Source organism: the organism of the source record quoted next, unplaced genomic scaffold, assembly GCF_019419815.1.
Source record: "Pyrus x bretschneideri cultivar Hongxiangsu unplaced genomic scaffold, Pyrus_bretschneideri_v1 Contig12, whole genome shotgun sequence".
Classification (NCBI taxonomy): domain Eukaryota; kingdom Viridiplantae; phylum Streptophyta; class Magnoliopsida; order Rosales; family Rosaceae; genus Pyrus; species Pyrus x bretschneideri.
In genome coordinates this window covers 4,341,258-4,361,856 of record NW_025999413.1, presented here as the reverse complement: position 1 = coordinate 4,361,856, position 20,599 = coordinate 4,341,258, and the positions used below count along the sequence as shown (strand labels likewise).

At 34.4% G+C, this 20,599-nt stretch overlaps 1 protein-coding gene across 6 annotated transcripts; it reads right to left on the bottom strand.

Moving 5' to 3' along the window:
* Nucleotides 1-7,827: 7,827 nt before the first annotated feature.
* On the bottom strand, nucleotides 7,828-9,438 carry LOC103947799 (nuclear-pore anchor). 6 transcript variants are annotated; one of them, XM_009358760.3, is made up of 6 exons: nucleotides 9,297-9,438; nucleotides 9,019-9,176; nucleotides 8,807-8,911; nucleotides 8,540-8,688; nucleotides 8,264-8,443; nucleotides 7,828-8,138 (listed from the first exon to the last, which is right to left on the bottom strand). In XM_009358760.3, the coding sequence occupies exons 2-6, from the start codon at nucleotides 9,061-9,063 to the stop codon at nucleotides 7,982-7,984; spliced, it is 636 nt and encodes a 211-aa protein (XP_009357035.2). In that variant the 5' UTR covers nucleotides 9,064-9,176; nucleotides 9,297-9,438; the 3' UTR covers nucleotides 7,828-7,981. The 6 variants fall into 6 exon arrangements, with proteins under 6 accessions (XP_009357035.2, XP_009357033.2, XP_009357034.2 ...); XM_009358758.3 differs by having other exon boundaries at nucleotides 8,264-8,688; XM_009358759.3 differs by having other exon boundaries at nucleotides 8,264-8,688; nucleotides 8,807-8,899.
* Nucleotides 9,439-20,599: the final 11,161 nt, after the last annotated feature.

Here is a 20,599-nt window from a genome sequence, read left to right as displayed (position 1 = left end):
GATAAGTAGGCCAAATCGGTTTTCTTCATAGAAGTATGCGGTAAGAGTGTGTTCAGGTCATATATATATATAGTTGAAGGTTGGTGTATTAAAAGTAGAACCCACCTGTTATATATATACCTTATCTGATACGATCTCATGGTCTCTTGTATGTTAAATGTGCTAGGAGAGGGGATTTTACCCCAATGGGATGTGAAGAGTGGTCGAATTTGAGAGGCTGTACCTGGACGTGCTTCATTTAGAAGAATTACTATTTAACGTACCAATTTGGGTTATCAATTTCTTTTTATCAAGGTTCTGAAAATAGTAGGTGCTAGTCGGGTAATAAATTAGGCAGATTTAAGTAAACTTATTATATATTGTATAAATAATGGGATGTCTATACTTAAAAATACATAATTATATTGGGATACATAAATTGAAAAATGGAATGTCATAAATTAGACAGTATTAGAACATACTGAAAACATAGGAAACCAAAATATAATGATTGTTCATCTAAGTATTCAACAACTCTCTTATAATTTATTTAAAAAAATAAATGCAAAATGAAAGTTATTTATTTTCTGTCTAAGTGAGAGTCGCTACCTAAGTGGGTGATTAGGTGGGTCTAAATGGGTTAGGCGGGGTGCCTAAGTAGGTCTAAGTGTTATTTCTTAATTTTCAAACACCTAACGATTAATTGGGGCAGTAGCCAGCCGCCTAGCGTCTAGGTGGGGCCTAGCCAGCGCCAGGTGAAGGTTTTTAGAACAGTTCTTTTGATTGAAGTGTAGATCTTTTGTGGATGGATCTTACATGTGATGCAGTAACAAAATTCTCCAAATTTGGGTAAAATGTAGAGTAAAAGTGAGATTTTCAAACGAAAAAGCCAAATGGCAAGCATTTAAGATTTATTTTGACAAGGTAACCTTTTTTTTTTTTTTTTTAACAAACGATATTATCTACACCAAGGGGGTGAGGCAGTAGGCTAAGCCTCACAATGTGCTAGCAATAATATTAATGTGGTTCAAAATCGTCTTTGGCAAGAATCGAACTTAGGACCTCTTACTTACAAGACGATTTGGCAAGAATCGAACTTAGGACCTCTTACTTACAAGTAAAGAGAAATACGACTAAACCACTATATCGTAGTACGAAGTGGCTGACAAGATAACTTAATTGGTTAAGAGTTTTTCTGTTTAAACACCACCTCTTATCTAAGTTCATCATATTTCTATCTACACCGCATTAAAAATTTTAATTAATTGTTTCTAAGAAAACCCCACTATTCTCCTAAACTACCGTTCATCACCAATACACACCACACAAATTCGCCATTAAAGATTTAAAAAATGAATATGAATGTTGAATTGTTGCACCTCTCCATATATGTCGTGTGTCCACTTACTCCCATGCCATATTTAGCATAGCTATAGCTATCATGTAATAATATATTGGCAAAGATTCTCTCAAACATTTATCCTTTCCTTTTACATCGACTATCTTATCACAAGCATCCTGTCAAACACCAAAACTCCCAAGCAGCCCATACTCAAAGTATGCATCAATAGGTTGTTGGATAATCTCAACAACTAATTCAAATAAAATATAGGAATAATCGTCATCACTTGCTTTAATTAATGTAGGACACGGCAATTCTTGCCGACCACCTCAATCAACCTCAAAGTCTATGAAGCTCAATTATTTTATAGTAATGCTAAAGAGATTAAATTTGTAAGCATATTTTGCAAACTAAATGATTTGTCATCAATAATAAATGAGCATATTTATCAACGTTTAAGTAATAATCCAATCATAATTAACTTTCATGTCATTTAGTTTATAAAATTTAATCTCACTAGCATTATTCATTATTTTAATCTCCAAGAGAAGGATCCATGCATGTACGACGCGAATAGAATAATGCATGTGCTTAAAGGCTTTTGAAAAAAAAAATGCATGTACTCAAAGGCATGTTCTGAAAAGGTGATTCCCTCCAAATCTTAGTACAGGTTAATAGAATTTACAATTTAGAAGGAAACTTAAACTGTACAACAGAAAAAAGTTTGGATTGTATTCTTGATTTTATTTTTATGTCAAGTTTAAAATAAACCCTAACGAATTAAAGAAACGTGGAATATTGCGAAAGCCCCCTAGCCCTAATGATGAACACACAGTAAAAGTCTAGGTTTCTTGGTAAATCATAGAAGTGTCCTTGCCACTCACAAAGTTACCATGCGCTGGGCTTGTCTTCTTTCGGCTACATAATTGTGTTGATGAAGTTCAAATATTTTTTGCCTAGTCTGTGATCGCATTTGTCTTTCGACACATATCTTTTAAATTTCATGTTATTCTTACTTAAAATCTAACGATGTTATTTTAAAGTTATCTGTTATGATAAATGTTGAAAGAACGTGATCACAGGCTGAGTAAAGAGCATTTAGGCACTAACAAGTCTGAACTTGTGTTGATGTAGCTACTCACATCTTCCTCTATAAAATATTGACTACTTCTCCACGAGCAATATCTTTCTAAATGCAGATCTCATTATACAAAAACAACTTATTATAATTTGTGTTCTCACTATTTAGATCAGAACCAGGATCAATTTTGACAATAAAATATCAAGGTAGAGTCATAAAGTTTGAAATTCTTGGACGCCAATGAGAGATCCTGGAAACTTGCACATGAGCGGTTCTCAATTTGCGTCTAGAGTTGCAGTCTTGTTCATCTAACACGGTCGTGTAAAGAAATGAGGGTCACTCATTGTTCAATTTTAATATAATAGTGGGAAGTTATTATTTTTTTGGATCACATGTTCTAAGAGAATGGAACTCCCTCTTTGGGCCATAAATAAAAATAAGGCCTATTATGGGGTCTATTCATTTTTATTTAGCAAAAACAACACGATTCCTCCCACTAACTTCGAAACCCAAAATTAGGGCTCAAACAACCATCTCATGTCACTCCAATATGTCTAAAGCCTTGAACAAGTCCTTCGGTAAAGCGCGTCAGCCACGCAGACAACCAGAATCCAAAAAAATCCCAAGCCCTAAGTGTCTACGCACGTGTCATCCAACTCGATGAGGTCAATAGTGCGATAGTGCTAACTGCCTCAAGACATAGCTGAAAGACACCTACCAAGAATTACAGTCACTGGCAGCACCAAATGATCGATCTACCCTTATTCCAGTTCAACAATATGATCGAGATTGCTCCTTCTTCATTGCTTATAAATAGAACCATATGCCTTTAAGTTGAGGACCTTCATCAAATTAATATCTACTATTAAACAAAATATTGAGTGATTCTTCAATCAACCTAATTGTTTTTCAGCACACACTAATCAGCAAAACTATTATAGCTTTTCAACTGCAATTTCAAAGCCTTCATTCGAAGCAAACACTGCCTACGATACTTGAGTTTAAAACTTTTACTACTCTGCCACCATGTGGTATGATACGGTTGATGTGCAATTCCAATAACCCTGATTTCCTCTATGAGGCTCATGTTTCGTACTAAGTCCAATCTGACACTAGTGATCTCGGTGGACTTTTCTAGCATTATCAACCCATCATGGCTTGAATCTTGCTAGAGTTTTACTACTTTCTTTACATTACTAGTCAATTCACATTTCAAGTTATGTAGCTTGGCCTAGATTTTACATTTGTAACATTTGTAATCTCGACTTCATCATCAAATGATTACTGTTTCTTGTTTTAGTTTCCATTTTGATTTCATTTACTTTTTAGACAAGCATATGCAAAGTATCACTTGCTCTAATTAATGTAGGACACGGCAATTCTTGCCCACCACCTCAATCAACCTCAAGGTCTATGAAGCTCAATTCTTTTAGAGTAATGCTAAAGAGACTAAATTTGTAGACTTATATTGCAAACTAAATGATGTTTTATCAATAATAAATGAGCACATTTATCAACGTTTAAGTAATAATTCAATCATGATCAACTTTCATGTCATTTAGTTTATAAAATCTAATCTATAAATTTAGTCTCCCTAACATTACTCATTCTTTTAATCTCCAATAGAAAGATCCCATGCATGTATGACGCGAATAGAATAATGCATGTTCTTAAAGGCTTTTGAAAAAAAATGCATGTACCTTAAAGGCATGTTTTGCTGAAAAGGTGATTCCGTCCAAATCTTAGTACAGGTTAATAGAATTTACAATTTAAGAGGAAACTTATACTATACAACATAAAAAAGTTTGGATTTATGTCACATTTAAATAAACCCTAACGAATTAAAGAAGCGTGGAATATTGCGAAAGCCCCCTAGCCCTAATGATGAACACACAGTAAAAGTCTAGATTTCTTGGTAAATCATTGAAGTGTCCTTGCCCCTCACAAAGTTATCATGTGCTGGGCTTGTCTCCTTTTGGCTACATAATTGTGTTGATGGAGTTCAAATATTTTTTGCCCAGCTTGTGATCACATTTGTCTTTCGACACATCTTTTTTATTTCACATTATTTTTATTTAAAATCTAAAGATGTTATTTTAGAATTATCTGTTATGACAAGTGTTGAAAGAACGTGGTCACATGCTGAGTAAATAGCATTTAGGTACAACAAGTCTTAACTTGTGTTGATGTAGCTACTCACATCATCCCCTGTAAAATATTGACTACTTCTCCACGAGCAATATCTTTCTAAATGCAGATCTCATTATACAAAAACAACTTATTATAAATTGTGTTCACATGTTCAACTGATTTGTATGTCAATAATAATGTCTCACTCGTGTAAGCAGTCATCACTTTTTAGTCAAGAATCAGGACCAATTTTCACTATTTAGATCAGAACCAGGACCAATTTTGACAATAAAATATCAAGGTAGAGTCATAAAGTTTGAAATTTTTGGACGCCAATGAGAGATCCTAGAAACTTGCACATGAGCAGTAAATTCTTGGACGCCCTCAGTTTGCATCTAGAGTTGCCGTCTTGGTCATCTAACCCCGGTCGTGTAAAGAAATGAGGGTCACTCACTCACTGTTCAGTTTTAATATAATAGTAGGAAGTTATTATTTTCTTGGATCACAGGGTCTAAGAAAATGGGAATCCCTCTTTGGGCCATAAATAAAAATAAGGCTTGTTATGAGGCCTATCTATTTTTATTTAGCAAAAACAGCACGATTCTAACTCACCAACTTTGAAACCCAAAATTAGGGCTCAAACAACCATCTCATGTCACTCCAATATGTCTGAAGCCTTGGACAAGTTCTTCAGTGAAGCGCGTCATCAACCACTCAGACAACCGAAATCCAAAAAAATCTCGCGCCCAAAGTGCCTAGCACACGCCATCCAACACGCTGAGGTCAATACTTAAATAGTGCTAACCGCCTCAAGACACAGCTGAAGGATGCCTACCAAAAACTACAGTCACTGGTAGCACCAAATGACCGATCTACCCTTATTCCAGCTCAACAATATGATCAAGATTGCTCCTTCTTCACTGCTTATAAATAGAACCAGAGGCCTTTAAGTTGAGGACCTTCATCAAATTAATCGCTACTATTAAACAAAACATTGAGTGATTCTTCAATCAACCCAATTGTTTTTCAGCACACACTAATTGCTTTTTAGCAAAACTATTATAGCTTTTCAACTACAATTTCAAAGCCTTCATTCGAAGCAAACACTGTCTACGATCCTTGAGTTTAAAACTTTTACTGCTCTGACACCCCGTGGTATGATATGGTTGATGTGTATTTCCAACATCCTTGATTTCCTCTATGAGGCTCATGTTTCGTACTAAGTCCAATCTAACACTAGTGATCTTGGTGGACTTTTCTAGCATTATCTACCCATCATGGCTTGAATCTTGCTAGAGTTTACTACTTTCTTTACATTACCAGTCAATTCACATTTCAAGTTATGTAGCTCGGCCTAGATTTTACTTTTGTAACATTTGTAATCTCAACTTCATCATCAAATGATTATTGTTTCTTGTTCTAGTTTCTGTTTTGATTTCATTTACTTTTTAGGCAAGCATATGCAAAGTTACACTAAATTTTAAGTCTTCTTTTACTCGAGGCACAAAAAAGAACCTAGCCAAACCAGCGTCCCACTAGGCGCACAATCGTTTGGTTAAGAAGTCAGATTAGCGCGTAACTTTTACACTTAAACACAAACACTGTCTGTTAGTAGCCTCCAACAGTGACACGCCTATTCTCGCATTCTCTCGAGCCATCTCATGGCACTAATACCGAAAACAACACTCCAACAAATACATGTTGAATATCATGCCTAAACTCTATCAAGAGTTTTGGCACCAACACTCCCTATAGTTGATCATTCCGTTGTAGAAATCAGGACACGTCTTAGTGTTGCCTGCGGGTTAGGGTTCCATTATTGAAAGTTGCATTGCGCTTCCGGCTTCTCCTTCCAAATTTTTCAGTAGGTCGTTCCCACCATTGTTAAGAAACCGTCCCTCTTAGAAGTACTCACTTGGGGTTTTTATTCTGAGGAAGTGGCAGACAAGAGTTCTCAATTTTGCCTTCTCTGATATTGATAGAATGGACCAATGTGTTTTTTTCTTCATGAAATATGAGAAGAGTGTGTGGTTTTTTATATATAATATATGTAAGTTAGGATTCGGAGACACGTTTTTGACACACGTTTTGATACATGCTTTTTTGGCCCATTCTGTAATGTATTTCAACAACCCAACTGTCTATCATTCATTTCTTACCTCAAAGATCATGTCTATTAAAAATCATCCAAATCCGAAATATATACATTGAGAGTGGATATACCGATACCTCTTCTGAAGTGATAAATACTTTAGCCAATTGAGTTCTAATTCCTGATTGTTTATAGACCATTTGTATGTGGGAGTTTTAACAAAACATTCCTGGTACTGTTCACTTTTAACGAAAAACCACATTTTTACCTTTCGTGGTACTATTCACTTACACATTTATTTGTCCTTATTTATTAAAACTAAAGTTTTTGAGAACTTTTCGTTAATTTTCCTTTTATATTGGTTGGGGTTCATGCATTCATGAACCTTGTTTTGGATATTGGACTTCTATCCAAACAGTCGTTCTTATATCTCCGATCTCTCATGTGAAAGATGTATCAAGTTTTATCTAAGAATCCGACCCCAAAGGTTGAACTATCAAGGTCTAAAGGATCACAAAATTGACCACCGTTGTCTTGTGTGATGTTTGCTACATACACCCGTCAACTAGAAAGCACATAAGATGGGTACAAAATTGCTCATTACTGTATCCAGATTGGCAGATTCTGAGCAGAATGGTCCATCTTGTTTGGGTTTGTGGAGTGTTCTGAATAGATATTAAACATTTGAGATTCTTTACAATGTGAGTTTCTTTATTTGTCTTATAGTTATTTCACAATTATCGGTTATATATCATTCTCCTTGGTGGAGAACCAATCAATTACCATTTTTTATCATCAAACTATCCACACTCTTTATGTTTCGGAAGTGATCTTTCGCATGGTTATTATTATTTTTTTTCGCAATTCTATTTATTTCTGATTTTGTAAATTAAGTAAATAAAAAGGGAATCAAACAAAAAGAATCGCTAAAAAAAAATATGAGCACTGCACACAATAAATTATATGTGCCCCTTAAGGCCAAAAAGCATCAACAATTGTGCCCATAGACCAATAGCAACAGTGCAACAACTATTTCTATTTGTGCCCTCCATAGGCGTTGCCTTTGATGATAACACACAATAGGATGTTTTGTGCCCAAAGGCTAAGCACGAATAGGGGTTCTTTGGTGTCTCACTTCTGACAACACTGACTTTTCCAGGCCATGTTAGCACAGTTTTGTTTTTGTGCCCAATAGGTAAAATATTAAAATAAAAAAAGAACAAATTCAAATATTACAAACAAGCTTTTACAATTTAGTTCTACAAACAATCAATTCATACGAATAATGAAAACAACAATTCCTAATACATGTTTTCTTCTATGAAAGTAAAGCCAATTCCTAGTGCTTATTTTTAATTCATGTTTTCTTCTTGAATAAGCAACTAAATACATGAGGTTGACAGAGCTTATAACAAACTAACCAAAAAGGAGAGCAAAACTGCCTCTGTTCTGGTCCGCTCGACGATTGTAACGAGTCAGAATAATAGTAGGCGCCAAGATTATGACAATAATAACTATTCAAAAAATTGACAAGAGTTTAAAAATTTAGACAAATACCAAGAGACGTGCACGTATGAAAAGCATAATTAAGGATACAACAAAAGATCTCTGAGGAAGGACAGTTAACAGCTTTGTTTACCTGGTCTTTGCCAGATCTTCCTCTAAACATTTCACTCGTTCTGCAGCCTGGTCTTGAGCCTTTCTTGTAGCTTCCCACATTAGTTCATATTTTCTATCATATTTTATAGCAGTACAAATTACCAAGTAACAACAATACCAAACATGCACTTCCTTGGACAATATCCCATGATCACAATACCTGAGAACTCTCAAGGAGAAGCTTGACGTCAGTTCCTTCTTCTGCAAAAAATAATTAAGTTGTACCACACTAATTTTTTGCATTGAAGAAAAATACTTTAATGCTACTCCATCTACTCGCGAAGAGTTTACAAAGGTGTGAAGGGATTCAATCATGCACCCTCGTTCTTCAGCTCTTTGTAACACTGCCGCCACTCTAGATGCAGCTTCATCAGTGTGTTTCTTGATCTCCATTTCAAAATTCTCCTGTAGTTCAAGATTCACAAAAACTCATCAAATAGTTTTTACAAGCAAAGCTGGTAGCACTAACTACTAAGCTAAACAAACAAGCTCCATACTTACAAACATTGAAACTCACACCAACCTTGAACTCCATTTCTCTATTTTCAAGCTGGTCAGAAAGATTCTGAACAAGGCTCCTGAGCTGCGCATTCTGATCAACTAGTCCATTTATGTCCTTGAGGGTCAACTATTTGCATTGTTATACCCAAAAGAAATTAGATACAATCAGCCACACACAAAAGAGACAAAGCATATGTTTGAAGTGATATTAAAGAAAACGAGCATCAAGCTCACGAGATGTTCAGACATGGCTCTCTCAGCATCAGATTCAGTGTTCATCTCAACAACGGCAACATTGCCATAGTCATTGTATATCACGGCATTTCAAGCTCCAAATATTTAGTGGGGAAAAAAAATCATTCACTAGGTTCACCGGGGAGACGTTGAGTTTCCTATGGGATCAAATACAGAAAAGCAAAAATTGTTAAAAAGAATCACACCAAAAAAAAAAAAAAAGCAAAATTTGTTAAAAAAAAATTACACAAAAAAGCTAAAAAGAAAAAGACAATTACCCAGCTGGAAAAAAAGATGAGGACCACGAAATCAATGAGGACGGCAGCGACGAAATCGATGAGGACGACGACGACGACGACTCCCTCCCTCCCTCTCCTGACTCGCACCCGCCCTTCCCTCACCACCGCCTCCCTACCCTACCCACCTCCTTCCCCTGATCCCTCCCTACCAAACCCGGATCCCAACCTGAATCCCGATTCGGACTCTCCATGCACCGATCTTCCCAACCCTTCCTTCACCAGGTTTGAGTATTGTGACGAAGGTGAGTCCAAACGCCTTCTTCGTAAACCGCCCCTCGATGACCCCGTAATTACCGAAACTGCCACTCCTTCCTCCGATTACGAGATCCTTTCTTGTGGAGATGACGTGCACAACGTTCCTGCCAAGGGCTTCTGGCAATGATGGAGCTCAAGAGCCAGAGGTGAGAAAGAATATGAGGGAGGACAAGTGGAAGAGGAAGGTAAGGGAGATGGAGAGAATGAAAAGACTGAGTGGGGTGTGGGTGAGCCTGCTTTTGAAATTGAGTGGGGCCGGGTATGGGTGTGGTAGGAAGACACGAACATCGTGTCTTCAAAACCCAATGAATTTTTTTTTTGTCTTGAAAGGAAGACGATATCATTAGCTTGGGAAACTTACAAAATGTCTTGGATGAGGGGATTCTAAATAACACTAGGAGGCTCCTCAACCCAAACTATCTCAACGAAGAACGCTACCTTTGCCAAACAATGAGCAATACTGTTATTATCCCTAGACACGGAAATAAACTTAGAAGCAGTAAACAAATTTGCAATATGAAGGACATCCCCCACTAGCAAATCCATGACCGAAGCACGATCCACACAAGTATTAATGATAAAAAGGCACGAAAATATTTTTATGTGTGTTTGTAAATTAATAAAAAAAAATTATGATTATTGATATCCATACATAGTGACACAATTTTGTGTGCTCAAATTTTAATAGGCACAAACACGCTTTCTTGAAGACACCAATTGTGACATCCCACATCGTCCAGGGAAGTGATCCTTATATGTATATTTCCATCCCTACCTAGCACGAGGCCTTTTGGGAGCTCACTGGCTTCGGGTTCCATGGGAACTCCGAAGTTAAGCGAGTAGCGCGCGAGAGCATTGCCAGGATGGGTGACCCATCGGGAAGTTTTCGTGTGAGCTCCCAGATACAAAACCGTGAGGGCATGGTCGGGGCCCAAAGCGGACAATATCGTGCTACGGTGGTGGAGCGGGCCTGGGATGTGGTCCTCCCGGATCGGGATGTGACACCAATTAATGTGCCCTTTTATTTAGGAGACACATTTGAGATAGTTTTTGCGTTCTATGACATTTAAAAGCACAAATACACATATGTGCTCAAGAAATTGAAAAGGGCACAAATCAACTGTGCTCTTAGACCTTTTTTTGTAGTGAATGTAAATCTGCAGAAGAAGATAATAGATGTGCAGAAATCATTCTCATTATGTTTTCTCGTTTTTGTTGTACACATCTCGTGATAGGAAGCAACGAATGCAGTAAATTGCTTCGGAAACATCAGCTTTAGGTTCTATTGCATGAAGTTCAATTTCATAGCATATATGTTTCTCCATATATTTAAATGCAGGGTTTTGTTCAACACAACACAACACAAAATAAAAAACTTGTCATTTCTAGTTTTTAAGCAATAGATGAAAAATACCAAAACTTGTCACTTCTAGTTTTTGCTAACTAAGCTAACTAAGATACCGATCGAATTGCTTGCACTCCACTTTGCTCCGCGGTCTTAGAGGCATTTTATCGCACAACTTAGCCAGTTGACCGCCATGCTCGAGGAGTACATCAATGAAATGTCTGGCAACTTCAAAGATAGTAAAAATGGTGGGTAAGGAGTAAGGACGATAGCTAGCCTTCACTTGTGTGAATATAGATGTGACATTGCGTGCCCTCCCAACTTAAACCTAAACTTATGGTAAATGTTAGTAAACAAGTTGGAGTACTTTGTACAACACAAACCCTAAAGAATAATTAAACAAAAAAACCGCAAATCCTTGTTGAGATTTTCACAATCTTATCCAAAACGAAATTAGGCGACTTAATACAATGAACAAAACAGTTTAGAAGAAACATAATCTTTGATTTAACCAAGAACAAACTTTGTCCATTCTTCACTCTTGCTTTTATGCCCGCGTTTAAAAGAACCCTAATGAATTAGAAATTATTGAATGGACAACTCACACGGGCCCGGAAGGCCTTCTCTAATGATGAAAAGTCAGAAAAATAAGGGAGCAGAATATTTTAGGTTTTATTTATTTTCATCTTGAAAATAATTATTAACACTATTGCTTTCTTTAATTATTTATTTTTGGTCAATAACAATTATGCTTGATTTCCTGTATTGAGCATGCAGTTGACGACATGACAAGGATGATTCAGGGCCTGGGGAACACTGGCAGTTTGGCATGCCAAATTGCTCAAATATCTACGAATGTAACTCATTTCTCAGATGATTTTATTTTCTCGTTTTTGTTTTTGGTTTTTCTTTTCGATGAATGGCCGACCAATTTTCTTGGTGGTTGATGCCCACATAAATGTTGGGTGAGAGGATGACGTGTCAGTCGGGCTATGGGGTGATTTGGAAAATTTAAAAAAATTGTAAATTTAAGTGCATGAAATTTTGAATCCTGCACATAAAATTAGGTAGGGTTTTGGGTGGGGGCCAACTGCATATGTGCATTTTCTTTTGGAACGTTGGACCACACCACTCTCCTTATTTATATGAAGCCCTTCCAAGTTTCCTTTCAAAACATAGCAAAGAAGTTATAAATCTCTCTGTTTCTCCAACTCTTTCCTTGTTGTGTATTAACAATATATACGTCTATATATATAGATATGAAACTTAGCAGTTCAGGCATGGAAGCTGATCAGTCTAGCAAGAAAAATAGTGTTTCATGCAAAAGGCTTGGGAGGTATCTTAGACAACAGAAAGGAAGGCTCTACATCATTAGGAGATGTGTAATCATGCTTCTCTGCTGGCACGACTAATTTCCCACCCACCAAGTCTTCAACATTCGTAGTTTGTTCAGAGTGTGAAACTCACGTCAGGAAAGTAAGAGATGATATCTGTTCTTAATCCAACTTGAAGCAAATTTGCAACCATTGCTCGCAGCTGCAGTGAAGTTTTCAGCGAACAGTTAATGATCCAGATCTCTCTCTGATGATTTGTGCCACCCTTCTCCTTTATGACGATGATGTGTAAATAGCAAAGAGAAATGTTAGTGATGATGAAAGTTGTTTTTTCTTTCCCGCAGAAGAAGCCTTTCTTTTGGGCATTTGTACTATAGAAATTATTTGAATTAACTAATTAGATATGCCGAACTAATTTTAGAGTATTTTGTCTCCTTTACTACTGTGTGTGCGCGTATATACTAGTTTTGGTTGTTTAATTAATTCCTGGATAATCAATTTAGTCAATTAATAAGTACTTTATCTGGTAATATAAGGGTGAGAAACGGTTATAGTGACCCAGAAATTTGGAAATTATTATATATAGTAGCTTGGTTACAAATGGAAAGGTTCTTCAGCCTCTTGCTACATATTTTCTCAAAGTAGAGAAGTGATGTTTTATTCTTTAGTCAGAAAAATATTGCAGGGTCAAAGAGGTAGCTATTCCCGGAAGAAAAGAAAAAAGAGCACCCTGTGAATCCGTGATGCAGTATCATGGTTGCTACCACATTGGTGATGAGTGTTGGTTATATTTCTGTCCTTGTGAGAGTTTGTGTCTCTCCACTTGTGTGTTTATCTCTTTCGCCAAATAAAACACATAATTATATACCACCGATAATACATCATATTTTCTCGAGTTTGTAAGGTGTGTTTTTGATTTTATGGTGTTGTCAACTCAACTTTCAAAAAAGTGTGGGTGATCACATGCGAGTCGTACCCTATGATTGGAGTAGATATTAATTCTATTTGGATTCATCTTCATTCCAAACAAATCTACTACTGTTCCTTTTTACCACCTTCACATATAGAGTAACTGCTAAAGTGACTTTATAAGTGAGTACCAATGTATGTGCTTATTTAACACTAACCCTTATTGTTTAAGAGTACACAGTCCATCAAATTCCCCTACTTTGATGAGAAAAAAAAAAAAGAAACTATATATACGAGTTATTGTCATGCACTCTCTTCGTTATTTCAGTTTATTAATTTGTTTTACTTTGTTCAATCTAGAGACGACAACAAAAAAGAAATATGCACGTGGAGAAAAGGACAATGCAAAAATCACTTGATGTATGTATATATATCTATTTACATGGAACTAGGAGCAGTAGGACAACATGAACATGGAACATGGAGGTTGCCAATTAATAAGAACCTTATCTTCTGATTTCAAGGTTTGCCTGGCATCAAACATGCTTAAGTTCTATAACTAAGGCAGTGGCGCATACCAAATGAAAGCAAAGGCAGGATGAAATTAGGTACGCGTAATGCACACATATATCCACCTTACCTAACTACCTAATGAAGGCTGTAGGCAAACTAGACCTAAGCCGATATAATGGGTACTGTTCAAGACTTTTAGCTAAGTGTAGCTCTGAGACTGGCAAAAACTTAGTTGCATTCAAATACGCACATGAGTGAGAGATGACACAATCGGTGTATATATGTATAGAGTTTATACTAGTTGATGTGGAGCTAAATCAAGTAGAACAATGTGGTTTATATTATTAGAAAAGAAAAAAAACAATTATGATATTGGAAATTAATATTCTACTAAAAACTTGAAAAACTAATTTGTTTTGAAAATTTTGAGTTGTAGTTCATCAAATGTATCGTTATGAATTATATCAAAGTTGTGCCCCAGGCGAAATTGATCCGAAATTAAGGAGGAGATGCTATATCTCAATTCTCATCTTGATCCGACAAATTTTTACATATGTTAGTTCTCCAAACATGTTGGAATGAAGAGAGTTGATTTTCTAACGAATATACATCAATGAGTTGCTTCTTTAAGGAAATCAAACCTCGTGCAGCTATATTAACTTAACTTAGTAAACGTGTTTGGCATATATCAGGTATATATCATGTATCCATGCCAACTAAGGTGGAAACAAAACTGTTTTATTAAACAAGAAAAAAGTTTGGACCGCTTTTAATCTTGAGACTCATATGATATGAGTATATCAAAATTATAACGTTCCGTATCATTAATAATACAATATTATGAATATAAAAAAAAAAAATTCCCACAGCTACGATGGCATTGACAGCATTAAACGTCTTGTACTCAATCTCACTGCTTGAAGATATGAAACTGAAAACGTGGGTCTCGCTAAATTTATGAATCCTGTGACAGTGTAAGCCACTTGTACGGGCAGAATGTGTGATCAACCCAGATAAGTCAGGATCCTTTATTTTCTTACAGTTTGCTGTTGGTCCCAAAACAAAGGGACAATGAGAAAAATAAAAATAAAAAGCAACAAATTTTTTAATTAAATTTTGTAAATCAAATAATGTAATTTTTAATAATTAAATTATTAATTAACGTAGTTATTTTTTATTTGTAATACATAATTTAATTTAAAATTTTAATCTATGATGCAGAGTAAAGTTATGCGCATGCGAAATCAAGTGAGAACATGACTACAAGACTACAAGTCAAGAGCAGCACGGTGACCACTCGTTTCTAAATTGTTTTTTTGCCAATCGCAATCTGCCACCGCACGATCAGGGAAACGATAAAGTGTTGGCTGTTCAAAGTGGCAGCCTTATCTCGCCCGCGTGCACCTCCGAATCCTCAAGCCGCACATCTGCATCCACCACAACTTCTGTCTTTCAATCCCGAACAAATGACTTGTTCAGTTGTTTTATGTTCACACATCAAAGTTTTTACTTCCGGTTTTCTTTTAACACTTTCTGGTTATATTTGTTTAGATCAGGTGGTAAATCTCAGAGTGATCAACGTCAATATGTATGCAAAAAGTACTCAACTTAATCTAAATTATACATCAAATAGAGTGTATAATGACATGCACTAAGGCTTATAAAAACAATATTATATAGTTTTACCGAAAAACGGAATCCTGTTAACATACACTTTACAAAGCATGATCTTGCTCGTTGAACGCAACATTTGCATAATTTGTATGCTTACTACTTTACATTATATAAAGGGGCAATTTGAATGCGGTCCTTAATAATTAATATTCTTTAATTGAAATCTTATTTGTTTTTAGTTTTTTATCAAACTCCATGACATTAATATAATAATGTAAGTTACTATAGTTTTTAAATTAAAAATTAAAATTTGTATTTGTTTATATTAATGAGATTTTAAATAAAACCCATAATTTGTGGGATTAAAAATAATAAAATATAAATTATACTCTCTATTATATTGTGTGTATGTATATATATATTTATATATATAGGTACATTCACCAAAATTAACAAAAAAAAATTATTGTACTAAAATATGGATACATTCTTCAAAACCACAGGAAAAATAGATATTAGGCTTAATAACATTAGTAAATTTCTTCGATTAAACTTGACATTGATACATTCTCAAATCAACGAAAAAAACTGTACCCATATAAGTTTAAAAATGGATTAGAAAAATTTGAATGGATTTTATATTGAAAAATTGGGTACATTTTATATATAAAAAGGGTACATTTTACATATAATAAATTGATATATTTAAGAATGGGTACATTTAAGATTAAAAAAATTGAAAATTATAATGGGTACATTTAAGATTAAAAAATTGGGAATCTTTTTATAATAAAACTAATTGGTACAAACTTAGAATTTAAGATTAAAAAATTTAGAATCTTTTTATAAAAAAACTAATGGTACAAACTTATTCTAATATATATATATATATATATTTGAAATGTTTGAATTGAAAATTAATTAGGAGTTTAATAGAGGTGTGAGTATTAAAACCTTAAATCAATTACTAATTTTTATTTTAAAAAATTATGTAATAAACGTGTAAAACTAGGGACCGGATACGTACTAATTTTTCCTTGTATAAATTTTGCATTTTTAATTATATTGGTGTGTAGCGGCATATTGATCGAGCTAGGGAATGTTTATTCTCGCGTGTTTGCCAAGTGTAAAACTCATACGAATTACCAATTGATGCAGAGAGAGAATGAAAATACCATAATAAAAGGAATGTGAATTTGAATATCCACTATTTTTAAGCGCAATGAGGGACTTGAAAACCTCAAAGTCTCGTTTCTAATATCACTACGCAATTGCAGAGAACTTCAAAATCTGTACTAAAATATAAAGAGAAACACCGATTTATTTTATTAATCGAAACATCCAAATCTGCACTATTTCCATCAAGAAGTTGGATATATAACATAACTATTATAAATTTAGAAAAAAAATTGAAAAAAAAAAAACATAAAAGTAATCAGATAATGTTAGAGATCGGATGAGCCTTGGTGTTTAAAGAATCTCTCTGTCCAGTTCACTAGAGAATTCCTAGTGCTCCTGCGTACGTATTGGGATTTTGCGACCAGGGCCCAATGGCATAATCTATCATGAATGTGGCTAGAGATTTTGGGTTGCAAGCCTGGAGAACATATGTATATATATGCGACCAAATATAGCCGGGTAGAGACAAGAAAGTTAAGATCCCTTATGTGTGGAATTTGTAGTTATATTTTTCAGCACATATACACACACTTACTATCAGTAGAATTAATCTTCCCACTCTACTAGTTAAAAGGTTAGAAGAAAGCACATTGATGCATAAAACATTTGTCCTGCCTGCAGTAGTCTACTTACATATTCCCTACCGAAGGATCGCATTATTTTGATCACTTGGCAGAATTCAGAAATTAAGCCAATGCCTACACAAATACTATAAAATAGATCGATGAGAAAACTATAAGAATCATTTTCTAACTTACAAGTACATGTTACTTTGATTCGAAAGCTTTTCACACATGCAATTTTTCCGTCATCCAAGCATATCCACCCTTATAGCAGAACTGTCAAGTAAGCTCAGTTTTAATAAAGTTCAAGTTACAACAAATGCAGTATTTACTATATAGACTATCTGATATTGTTAGGATACTGCTAGATGGCATATTAGGATGATGACATCTGCACAAGGGTGTTAGTAGTTAGTTACTTGTTAACAGATGAATAGCAGATTGTAAAGATAGAAAGGCAATTAATGAAATATTGATTGTTTGTATGGTTTTTTTATTAACATCCCATATTTTGTTGACTACACCCCCACATAATGATTTAATATTAAATTGCTCATAAAATGACTATTAAAGCCCTAAAATGTTCTAAAAATTAAAAAGAAGATTCTAAATACACCCCAATGTCTTTCTTTGAGTCATGCCTAAAATTTACTTCTACGCTCTCACATAAGTAATATGACTATTTTTCCAAAAATGAATGAATATGTTTTCCGTAAAAGTTTGAAACTCATTGTGAAACTCCATCACTTCAATATATATACATACAACTGCAAGACTTAAACCCTTTTGCCCTCGAGTCAGTTTGGGTGAGGCTTGTGTCCTTTTGTCTTTGCTTTAATGAAAACCCATTTCGACTAAAAGAAAGACTGAAGTTTGTGAAGACAAATAAGCGGGTTTGATGTGGGGTGTATGTGAGGAGTTTAGGGTGTGAGGGTAGCTTGGGAAAGAATGTGGGGTGTATTAAGATATTTTTTTTAATTTAAAAAGTGGATGTGGGGTGTTTTAAGTACGTGGGGTGTAATCAACAAAATATGGGGTGCCAGTAAAACAACGGGAGACTTTGGATGCGGTCCTTAGTTATGAATATTCTTTGATTGAGATCTTGTTCATTTTTAATTTTTGATCGAGGTCCCTGAAATTAATGTGATAATTTATTTCTATGTATGTTACTATATTTTTTAAATTAAAAATTAGAAATTTTAGTTGTTTATATAAATGAGATTTTAAATAATAAAAACCATAATTTGTGGGTTTAAAAATATTAAAATATAAATATACTATTGTGTGTGTGTATATATATATAAACATGGATACTTTCATCAAAATTAACCAAAAAATTTATTGTATCAAAACATGGGTACATTCTTCAAAATCACAAAAAAAAAAAAAAAAAAAAGATATTAGGCTTAGTAACATTAGTAAATTTCTTCGATTAAACTTGACATAGATACATTTTAAAATCAAAGAAAAAAGAATGTACCCATATAAGTTTAAAAATGGATTAGAAAAAAATTGAATAGACTATATATATATATATATATATATATAATATATGAAGAAAATTGGTACAAGTTAAAGAAGAATTACAAACTAAAAATGGGTACAAACTAAAACTAAAAATATACGATACAAAATTTAAATACAAAATTTAATCATAAATATAAATATACTAATTGTAACATTTTTAACATTAAATGAATATATTTAGAAATAAAAAAAAATTATTATTGAAATAATTAATGATGTTATTAATACCCAATGACCTTGATCAAAAATTGAAAAGGAATAGAATTTTAATCAATGGAGTTGCAAAAGGAAGGATGAGAACCTAATTTCTCCATAAAACAACCCTTGTTTGTATTGTTGTTCTGTTATCCCATCTTTGTGCAATTGTGGAAGATGTAAAGTAGGATTCTAACAGATATATGTCCATCTGCTTAAAATATTAAACACACACACACACACACACACACACACAAATAAGCTGCTCCAAATTAAAGGAACAAAGTAAACATTTATCTCTAAGCGTAGGACGAGCCTAAAAAATATGTTTGAGTGGTTCTTTGTGCTTGAAATGGTTCCTATTTAAGCTACCTCGATCATCGTCTAGCCAGCAATGCAGTTAATTTTCAACTTAAAAAGTATTAATCTTAATGACTAAATGCTTGGCTGAACAAGCATTTCGATGCTTCAATTAAGACCCAGAAATCGCGCACTGCCCAGCTGTTAAAATGACTGGAGATTAGTGTTTTGACGGGTTCAAATTTGACCAGTATGATTTTGTTCTTGACCTTGATCTTCTCTCATTGTGCCCTCCCAACAATCTTAAGCAGTGATCACTTGATAACCAATACGTTATTACCTTAAACAGAATTCGTTTCCATCCCCCTAATGTTCAAAGCAACTGACCAGCCAAAATGTTAATTCTACACAAGCACATCCAACACATTAATTTGTACCAAAAATGGCTTGAAATGTTGGAAGGGACGAATCATAACCAATTGTGAATTTCGAATTTCCAGAACTCGAGGAATTGTCAGGTTATAGGTATCAAGAGTTCCACACCATTAGTTAGATGATTAGTTAAATGATTGTACAAGTCAGCAATTAATTAGTAAGTTTGTTAATATTGATTAGGGTTGTTAGGCTTTCTTTTATAAAAATAGAGTTGTATAATCTTTATTTTTCAGCTAATACAAGTATCACTTCTCTCTCTAAACTCTCTCTAGTTCTTCATATTTCTCACCGTTATTCTTCTTCATTTTCTCTTCAGTTTTGAAATACTTCAATGTAGTTAACAATAGAATGGGGACAATAATCATGATTAATCTCCGGACGATGTGAAAAGGAAAGCCTTTTATAACATGATACACTGACCAATCCACAACATTCCACTCGCCCTAAAAAGTCACAGGCCTGAAGTACAGCACCATCCATGTCTCACCCTAGATATCTCAATTTCATGTTGATAACGACTGACAACAATAAACTCTATATATATTGGAAAGAGATCATCTCTGGATATTTTTCATCAAGATTATCAGATTAAGTAATTCGAACCTTTTAAATTTCATTCAATATTAAAAAATTATCATAGTTTTTAAGAGATCAAAACAAATAGGCCGTTAAATAAAATTTGAAAAATCTGAATCACTTGATTTGGTGATTAGTGGAAGAGATCCAAAAAGATCTCTTTCCATATATATCATTCTGCAGTGCTCCACCAACCAAATTAATATGTAATTTAAGTTGTTCGCATTAAGTAGCGTCATAATTATCATGCTATGTAATACACACACACATAGAGGGAGAGAGAGAGGGAGAGAGAGAGAGAGAGAGAGAGATGATCAATTCCCATTACAATTACTTGATCATCAGAAAGTTATTCACATTAAGTAGTGTAATAATGCATGCTGTATAGGAAATCCGCAGGCGGATTTAACAGTGAAACTTGTGGAATGATCAAAACTTCATCTTTGTGAGGACGTGAAGATAAAAAACTCTCACATTGATAAAATAAAAAATAAAAAATAAAAACTCTTGTAATGACTTCTAAGAAGTTGAGCTACT

What these genes read in the sequence shown, in the direction of transcription:
- LOC103947799 (XM_009358758.3), bottom strand. Translation starts at nt 9,063, where the DNA reads ATGAACACTGAATCTGATGCTGAGAGAGCCATGTCTGAACATCTC. An exon ending in GAGCCATGTCTGAACATCTC is followed by an intron (nt 8,912 to 9,018) that starts GTGAGCTTGATG and finishes CAATGCAAATAG; the next exon opens with TTGACCCTCAAGGACATAAA. An exon ending in ATAGAGAAATGGAGTTCAAG is followed by an intron (nt 8,689 to 8,806) that starts GTTGGTGTGAGT and finishes CTTGAACTACAG; the next exon opens with GAGAATTTTGAAATGGAGAT.